At 32.3% G+C, this 9860-nt stretch overlaps 1 protein-coding gene across 1 annotated transcript; it reads right to left on the minus strand.

Moving 5' to 3' along the window:
• Positions 1–332: 332 nt before the first annotated feature.
• On the minus strand, positions 333–4755 carry LOC146905282 (homeobox-leucine zipper protein ROC8-like). The gene is made up of 4 exons (XM_085728503.1): positions 4631–4755; positions 4432–4549; positions 3429–3617; positions 333–641 (listed from the first exon to the last, which is right to left on the minus strand). The coding sequence occupies exons 1-4, from the start codon at positions 4729–4731 to the stop codon at positions 333–335; spliced, it is 717 nt and encodes a 238-aa protein (XP_085584629.1). The 5' UTR covers positions 4732–4755.
• Positions 4756–9860: the final 5105 nt, after the last annotated feature.

Genomic DNA, 9860 nt, shown 5'->3' on the forward strand with positions numbered 1-9860 from the left:
ATGTGAAGTTATCAATTGTAATTCTGTTGTGAGGGGTCAATTGTAAACTGTTCTCTTGTTTTAAGGTAATGTGATGTGATGCTCATTATTTTAAAAACAAATTTGCACAATTTGTCCTGTAACTTATAAGGTAATGCGAGTTACTATGAAACTCTTGGTCACCTGTAAGCCAAAATTTATCCACCATCCGTTCCTTATTGTCCAAGGAATCATGAGTTTTTGAAAGCCATCATAAGCACCAGTGTTTCAAGCCAAACATTTTGCCAATTTCTCTACTTTGCAATTTGAATAGCCAGTAGCATGTATTTCTGCTTTAAAAGCTGAATCAGTAGTCACATTCTGAGCAAGCCATGTGAGTTCCTGAAGAAGCCTCCACAATCTGCCTCTAAAGGATTTTTAACCACAACACCAGAAGTGTCAACTTTCGTCCAGTTAATGATAGGAGGATGCCAAATCATTTCTTTGATGATTGGAGACTTGGGAGAATGTACGTTAATCTTTACATTGAGAGTCAGAATGGTAGTAGCTGCGCATATCACCACACCATTAGGCTGTCTAGTACTCTTTCTCACAATAATCTCATTCAAAGAAAAATTCCAATAGTCACACTTAGTTATTTTTGTCGGATAACCACACTTGTTCTAGATCAAGACAAGAGAATTAAATATGATCGGAATTCATGCAAACACACACACATATAGGGCATGTCATATGAGAATTGTAGTTATATGTGAGAATGATAAGAATAAATAGTGGCCATGGGATTAAAAGGAATGGTTAAGATCAAAACCTAACTTAAAGAGTGCTGTGGCATTTGTTTCACTCCTTTTAATTTCCAGTTCTGTCTTCTGGGTTTTTTCCTTTTAGTCTTCATCGTTCTCGACTCCTTGCTACAACCGTTCCTCCTTCCTCTCACCCCTTAACCTTAACCATCTTTTCTGGTGCCCCCACTCTTCTCCCCACAAAGAGGGTCGTCGGAATGGAAACCTCGGCCCTCCAATTGAATTTTTTTGGACGCAAAACCCCCCACTTCTCCCTGGCAGGAAAATATGGAAACTGAATTCCATTTTTTCTTATAAACGCCATCAACATTATTTGCAATATCCACTCAAATTCTAGATTATATTTATTTAGATTTAAACATTATTATAGTATAAACCCCCCACTTTTCCAGTTCTGGTTTAATTTGCGCCTTTTCAAATCCTAATTGATTGGAGATGAACACAACATATTGAAATATAAATTTTTTTCAAACCCTAAATCCCAAAAAAAAGTCAAGTAATTATAAGAAATTAGATTGAAATTGACATAAAAAAATTTCAACACAAAATCCCAAACAAAAATTCAAGATATTAGATTGCAATCCAGAAGAAGAATAAGAATGGTGAGAGAGATATAGAAACCGGAACGAATTATAAGGAAGGTAGATGAAGGAATGAAAACTAGAACAACAACCTCGAAGAAAGGGAGAAGAAAAATTACTGATACGCATGAAGGAATGAATGATATAATCAATCTAAGTGCAACTCTTCATACATCTAAAAAAATAAATATTGAATGAAAATTAATTCAATGTGCAAGAGAAATTGGCATGCATGTTGAAAAATTAGAATCTAAGTGACATCGTATAGAAACACCATACAAAAATACATATAAAATAAGTGTTAGTCTAGTCGAACGACGAAAAAATTAATCGTACCAATTGCAAAGAACCACTAAGACCATCTTTGTTCGAGAAGATATAACTTCAATAGTCTTTGTCATTGTCACAATAGTTGGAAATAGCTCCATTCACTTGTTCTACAAAATCAATCATTAAATTTGCTTAATTAAGTTAACTAAATTTAATTTGTGAATTCAAATCTAAAATAACACTATAAAAGAATAAGAAGTTCTTACAGGATCCATAAACATTTCAACCAAAGTCGAAGCATTCATGATAACATCAACATAATTTCACAATGTTCGAGTAATTAATTTGCACGTGCGGAAGATACCGGTTTAAAAAAGGTTATACAAAGAAAGTAGCTTGGCCCCCTTGATATATTTTTTTTTGAGGGGGCCCTGGATATATTATAAAATCTTATACTACAATGTAAATATTTTTGTTCCGAACGCACTTCGTTTAATTACTATACCTTTTGATAAATTAACTTCCCCACGTTGATTAATCAAAATCTGCGTATAAATAAATATTTTGTTACACCTCACTTGTATTATTTTATAAGAAAAACTATTATCGGGCCATTTCTTAATATATTAACATGCTAGCTATCGATTTGGCGCTGTTAAAAAACACAATTTAACACTGCAATCAATCACAACCATACATATGAGATTGAAAGGTCCAGATTAGATATCAACTTTATGAGCTTCACCGTTAGATCAAATTGGAAGGTTCCGATCTATTACATCGTCTAGCTGTAACATCAGATAAAAAAATACATAAACTGTTAACGTGCATAAAAATAATTAAGTTGAATAAAAAATAGCAAGGAAAAAATGTCTTGAAAATATAAACTGTTACTTTTGACTAACTAATTATTACATCACTTTTTAATAAATTCTTACCTCTTTTAGATGCTTAACCAATGCCCCAGGGGCACTGGTTAACATTCTCCTAAAATAAAAGCATTATGGCTAGGGGTGGGGCAGTGGGCAAAAAGAACTAAAAACCGAACCAAACTGAAATTAACCGAACCATTTAAGTAATTCGCGAACCGAGTCAATAATTTAATAACGGTTATTGAACCATAACCGAACCGTTTTAAACTGACCTGAACTGTTTTGAACCGAAGCAAACTATTAACAAAACACAAACTTCATCTAGATGCCGCCACGGTGTGCTCTCGCCGTCTCATCACTATAGAATTTTCGTTTGGTTTTTCTGGTTTCGTCCCAAGTAACGGGTTGAAGGTATGATATTGATCTGCCACTAAATCTGGCTGCAATGCTAGACACTCTAAGAAGCTACAAAAGTTCAAAAACCACCATTTCAATTTACCACATAATAGAGTTCATAAATCCAAAATACAAAACATGTAAGCATGGTTTTAAATTGCGGTCTGCACCACAATCGATCACATTATAAAATAATTTTAAGTTGAGATCTCCGCAACAACAATGCAACTACAATTTCAACAGCATCAATCACATTTTCCTATATTTTACCACGATATAAAGGTTTACATTGTAACCACAATTTTTAACTAATTTTTTTTAGACCTATCAAATTAGTTCACAATCTTTGAAGTTAGTCCTTAAATACATTTTGTTGAATTTTAGTCTTTATTTTGCTTTTATTGAGACTTCATAATATTATTATAAGATTCAAAACTATATTTAACCATTAAAATTCTGCATGTAAATAAGAATGAATAAACACAAATATTTTGCATAAGTGGGTATTTGGTTAATGATTTACGTACCTCTTCTTTGAGTTGAGCATTTTCAATGATCAACTTTTGTTCATCAAAATCACAATCAACATTGATTGGAGGACCACCACAAGTGCTGCAGATAACATTTTTAAGGGCTTCCCTCATAGCTATATTCTCAGATCTTATTTTATCATTCTCTTCTATGAGTTTAGAGTTATCACCTCTTTCTTCTCGTGTCTGCTTTGTTCAAACCAAAACCACAAAGAATCGTTGTAAAATAACACATATAACAATCTCATGTAGTGGCGGAGCCAGAAAAAAAAAGTTCAGATGGGCCACTAAAATTAATTATAATATATAAACACAAATTAAAGTTGTAATAAACATTACGTACGAAGTTGAAATGACGGAGGTTGACTAAAAATTAGAGTGGATACTTAAGTAAGTACATATTTATGTACTTATTTATTATTCCTTAAAAAAAAGAGCACATATTTATGATTTTTTTTAGTACGTTACAACTATTAACCGAGAGAGAATTTTCAGTTGAGAGACAATATGCGGGAGATTTTGAAATCCGTGCAAATTCGAAGTTCTACAAGTCTCCGCTAGCATCACAAAAATCACGTATGTCACTTTTGAAACCGTGGAAAACTATAGCCGTTGAAAAATTGTTCAAAGTCTCGCAAAATAGACATATAATTGAAATATTTAAATTTTTTGGGTGAACCACTACACCACTTTGCGAGAATTTTGATCAATCGAAATCTAAAACCGACACAAAATTGTATAAAATCTTGCAAAATAGTCGTTAATTCCTATGAAGCACGGGTACAGACACAGACATTACACGGACACACCGACACCACTAAAAATTTAAGAAAACCATATAATTCAGTGTAATAATCATATGTGCCGGTGGTGTGGTGTTAGTGTCGGACACGCGTGACACGCCTAATTCGAGAAGTGTCCTTGTTTCATAGAAACACACAAAGTCTACACCCACTTGAGTTATAGGATCCAAATCATCTAAAATTTATAACATAAATACCTTCATCTGAGCCCTTTTATTCTGAAACCAAACATCAATCTGTCTAGGAGACAAGGCTAATTCCCTGCTTAACTGCAACCTATGTTGTTCACAAGGATGTGAACAATCTTTAAACAGCCTGAAAAATAAAATAAAAAGACCATATAAAACAAAAATTAATAAAGGGTGCTGCAAAGAGAAAAGATCTGAAGACTCTTACGCTTCAAGCCTTTGAATCTGACGAGGAGTGTGACGGTTGTAACGTTTGATCCTCATACAATCTGTATTAGAAGAAACACTTCCTTCACTGTGATGCTCCATAAGTCTCTCTTGATCAAAACTTTTTCACCTTCAACGAGTTCTGTTTTTTTTTTTTTTGCTATTAGGGCTTAGGGCTACTATATATAGCTATATGGCAATGGTTACGATTTCATTTTTTGGGGTAGAAATGGCTATGATTTTAATTTTTAGAAGCAAAATGATAAATAAATAAACGTGGACAATAAGAGATAGTGGCATGATTTTCGAGGTGAGTGAGTTATGGAAAATCTTCTATTTTTGCTAACATGTTATATATGGAAGAATAAGATCATATATATATAATTAAGATATATTATTTTATAAACTATAAATGTTTTTAAAATCCGTCAATATTATTGTAATTAAAGGGTGTGTCAGTCGCCGTGAGCTTAACTCAGTTGGTAAGGACAAATGCATATTATATGCAGGGGTTGAGGTTCGAACCCGGACACCCCACTTCTCCACATTAAAAATGTGTGAGTTCCAGCCACTAGCCTACCTGACAAAAAAAAAAGAGTGTGTCTGATGTAGAACTCTGATAAATAGTCCTACTCATTTTTATGTTTCTGCCTAATGGAATACACGTTATTTCTTTTATAGGAAAAAGAAAGAATACAAATTAATTCCTGTTTAGTTTATATATTTCCTATTTATAATATGTTGTATTTATTATAAAAATTATAGACAATGTTTTTATTTTTTTACAAAATTTCGATTTGATTTAAATTATATGTATAGATGTTTTGTTTTTTTTTTAGGGATAAATGTATAGATGTTTGTGAGTTTTGAATAAGGGTTAAATATATTTTTAGTTCTTACATTTTGCGCCCCTTTGAAGAATAGTCTTTGCATTTCATTAAATGTTTTTAAAATTCTCATATTTTATCTCCGTTATCAAAATTGGTCTCTGCTGTTAATTTTCTAACGGAATGCTGATGTGGCAGTTAGTGGGTCCCAATTATTTTAGGGAAATATGTTTTTGGTTGCTACATTTTGCGTGACTTTGAAGAATAGTCCTTATTATTTTAGGGATTTTAAAAACATTTATTAAAATGAAAGGACGATTTTTCAAAGTCATGCAAAATGTAGGGACCAAAATCATATTTAACCTTAAAATAATTGGGACCCACTAACTGACACATCAGCATTCCGTTAGACAATTATCAGCATATACTAATTTTGATAACAGGGATAAAATGTGAGGATTTTAAAAACATTTAATGAAATGTAGAGACTATTCTTCAAAGTGGCGCAAAATGTAAAGACTAAAAACATATTTAACCCTTTAAATAATAACAAACTTTGTTTATCTTTTACGAACAGTATAAAATCATATGTGTGTGTAATTAATATAAAAGTTTAAATGCACTTTTGATCCCTCTATTTTGACTTAATCAAAATTATAATCCCCTTAATTTCAAAACCACTATTTTAATCCCCATATTTTACTTTTTTTGGGTTTTTTTTGATCCCCACCAATTTTAGTGATTTGTGATTGTCATTAATGAGGTGGCGGTGATGTTAGTACGTGACAATGTGTGTAATTAAGTTTCTATGTCATTAACAAAACAAAATTAGGGTTCATGTTAGTACATGACAATAAGTGAAGTAGCTTTCATTCTCGTTTGACACAAACGAAAATGAGAAAGGAAAAGTAGATGGAGATTGAAGAAATTAGGGTTCATGTTCAAATAGGAGGATCAAAAGTGTATTTAAGCCTATGACAAATTCCCTAAAAAAAAAGCCTATGATAAATTATTATTATTTTTTTGTCAAATTAACATAAATTATTTTAATAAACTATAAAAAAAATTAAAATCCGTCATTATTATTGTAATTAAAGGGCGTGTATGATGTCCTCGTGAACTTAGCTCAGTTGATATGAACAATTAATAATATATGCAAGGTACGAAGTTCAAACCCCGACCACCACAAAAAAAAGGCATGTTTGATGTAGAACTGTCCTAGCAGAATGAAAACACATTATTTCTTTTGTAAAAAAAAAAGAATACAAATTATTTCCTATTTAGTAAATATTTGCAATTTCATAATATGTTAGTATTCATTATAAGTTTTCTAGTTTTTAGTGCACGTTTGTCTGCTTTTTATTTTATTTTATATAATGTGCTAACGTTTGAAAATTATAAGTAATATTTTTATAATATTTTTTTTTACAAAATTTAAAAATTATATGTATAGATGTTTGTGACTTTTAAATAGTAATAAACTTTGTTTATCTTTACAGTACAAAAAAAAAACACTTTGTTTATCTTTTTTGAACAATATAACAAATATAATAAAAATTCTTATTTAAATAAATGATAAAAATTCTTATTTTTCAATAACAAAAAATATAGCATTCTTAAAAACAAAATTGTTTAAAGATATAAGTAGAATAATGATAGGCACAACACAATTTTTTTTTATATATTTCCTTTATTTTTTTGTTTTTGATAAGCAGAGGAATATTTCCCCAAAAAGAAAAAAGATAAGCAAAGGAATATATTATTGGAATTTGGAGTATAAGAGATACTCAAAAAACAATACAAAAGAATATAATTTTTTTTTTGTCTTCACAACTCTTAACTCTTAATATTTATGGAAATTTAAGATATCATATGGAATTATGAAACTTATTTCTGGATTATTATACTTTAATGATGTATTTGTATTTAGCCTTAATTCTTTGTCCATTAATGTGGCCATTAAGAAATGATTTTGGTGTACTTTTGATTTGAAACCTTGAATATATTGCATTTTTTTCGAAGGACAAATATATATTATATATTAAGAATATAAAGGAGAATTTTTTTTACAAGAGTCCAAACATATATTTAAATTTGAGTACAAGAAGTACTAAGGTTAAGCGATAACAAAATCCAACAAAACTTTCCCCAGAAAATCAAGAGCAAAGACTAAAACCGCAACAGAAACACAAAACTCCTAACAGAACACTAAACAACAGCCGAACAAGAGGAAGACTATGAGCAGAGCCCTCAGTCAACCAACCCATAGACAAATCCGCCACAAGACACTATCGGTGGCAACACAAAATGGATTCATGATCCCACTCATAGAAGGAACATGTGTGACCAGAATGTTTTTCTAGAAACCAATTCCAAACATTCCACTTGAATCATGTGAGACGCATCATACAAATACTTCCGTAACTGAGATATATGAAACACATTGTGAAGATTCGACAACGACGACAGTAACACAATCTGATACGCTACATCTCCAACATTCTCAACATTCTCTCCACCTCTTTCTTGTTCCTTAAATCTTCCGGAAAGTACTTCCTCATAAACTCACTCTTGAATTTCCCCCAAGACACTACTTCTCCAGTAGCCTCAAGCCTCCTCTTAGCACCTGCCCACTAGTACTCAGCTTCTTCTGCAAGCATATGTGTAGTCAATCTAACTTTCTAGTCGTCGCTGGTCACCATAGCACGGAAGATCATCTCTGCGCCTTGCATCCAGGTTTGGGCTCCATCCGGGGTAAACATCCCTTTGAATGTTGGTAGATTTTTTCTCATGAAACGATCTAGCCTCCGTTCCTCACCTTCACCATGATCGTGATGACCATTCGCAGCCTGCTCGTTGGCTTGAGCCAACACCCGCGCCATTGCAGCCAATGCAACGCCCTATTTTATATTTATTTATTTGATTGAGTTTAGAGTCTTTTTATAATTTAATTGATTTATTTGATGAGTGATATTTTGTTGTGTATTGATATTTATTAGTAGCCCCTATTTTATTATTTAGTGGAAGAATATAATTAATTAGAATTATGAGACTTTGGGGGGCAGAATTGGAAATAAGGGAAAATAAGTAGGTTAGGGAATTATATAAAGAGGAGAGTCAGAGTTAGAAAATTAGAATACGTGCAACCTGTGTTTTTGGGAGAAAAGGGAGAAACCAAGAGAAGAGAAGAGTCAGAGAAGAGAAGTCTGTAGATCCTTGCAATTAATCAATCTAAGGTAAGGGTGGTATTAACCTTCTCTAATTCTAAGTGGTATAATTCTGAAACTGGGTTTGACATGTTTTGTTGTGAATTTGTGAATTTGTGAATTAGGGTTTGAGAATTGTAATAGGTTGTTAATAGATTAGAAAACCCGTTGAATTTGCATACAGTTGGTGTTCAGATCATAGGTTATTCATAGTGCAATGTTCCAATCAGTATTTGGGATTTGGGTAGATGAAATTCGGGTTTTTCGTGTTAAATATCGATGTTAAGCGTTTTTGCAAATAAGTGACTATGTGAGGTTCTGGAAAACGATTTTGGGGTGGTTTAAACTTGAATTTTTCTGTAGATTATGATAGGGCTAAGTGTCAGGAACGTGTAGGCGAAAACGACATTGAAGACGGGTTAACGGTTTGGATTTTACGCGCGAAAATGTGAAAATTGGAAAATTTGATGTTGTCTGCCAGGCAGCCATCGTACTATGATTTTCGGCATCGTACTACGATTTTGACCAGGTTTTGGGGTGTTTCGACACTGGAAAAATTGTACTACGATGGGGAAAAATCGGGCTACGATTTTGTTTGACCAGAAACTTTTAAAATGCATTTTTCTTCAACCAAATTGTTTCCAAACCTATTCCTAAGTGTAGGAACTTTATCCTAATCATCTAGGGGTGTTTTTTATGAAAGAAATAACTTTGTTTAAAGGGTCTAATGAGTTCTTGTGTTGCTTTATATTGAATTAGGTAATTATGAGACGAACTTAGGATTTTCTCAAGTGAACCTTAGTGGAACTTTGAACTAATGCTTGATAGTTTATAGGAGGCTTATGTTTATGCTTATGTGAGTGATTAAGATTGAATTGTGCTGAATCTGACTTGGTTTGACGTGAATATCTTTGATTGATGAATTATTATATGATTATATATGTTGATGAATATGATGTTACATGATGATGTTCGTAATTGATGAATTATGATATTATGATGCGAAGTCGTTGTTGTTGTCGTCAATGTCGTTAAAGTTGTAAGTTGTTGTCGATGTCGTTGAAGTTGTTGGTTATTGTTGCATTTGTTGCTGAGTCCATGCATAATCATATAAAGTTGGGGGCTTTATGCCCTGTTGAATGCATAGCCATTCATATATAAAGTTGGGGGTTTGATGCCCTGTTGAATGCATAGTCAT

The sequence above is a fragment of the Medicago sativa genome, chromosome 7, assembly GCF_051527215.1.
Source record: "Medicago sativa cultivar Bolivia chromosome 7, Bolivia_mono, whole genome shotgun sequence".
In the NCBI taxonomy this organism is placed as follows: Eukaryota; Viridiplantae; Streptophyta; class Magnoliopsida; order Fabales; family Fabaceae; genus Medicago; species Medicago sativa.

Coding starts and splice junctions, on each gene's coding strand:
- LOC146905282 (XM_085728503.1), bottom strand. CDS start 4,731: ATGGAGCATCACAGTGAAGGAAGTGTTTCTTCTAATACAGATTGTATG. Junction 3,618..4,431: donor ATAAAAGGGCTCAGATGAAG/GTATTTATGTTA, acceptor TGAACAAAGCAG/ACACGAGAAGAAAGAGGTGA. Junction 642..3,428: donor ATGCTCAACTCAAAGAAGAG/GTACGTAAATCA, acceptor GTCTTGATCTAG/AACAAGTGTGGTTATCCGAC.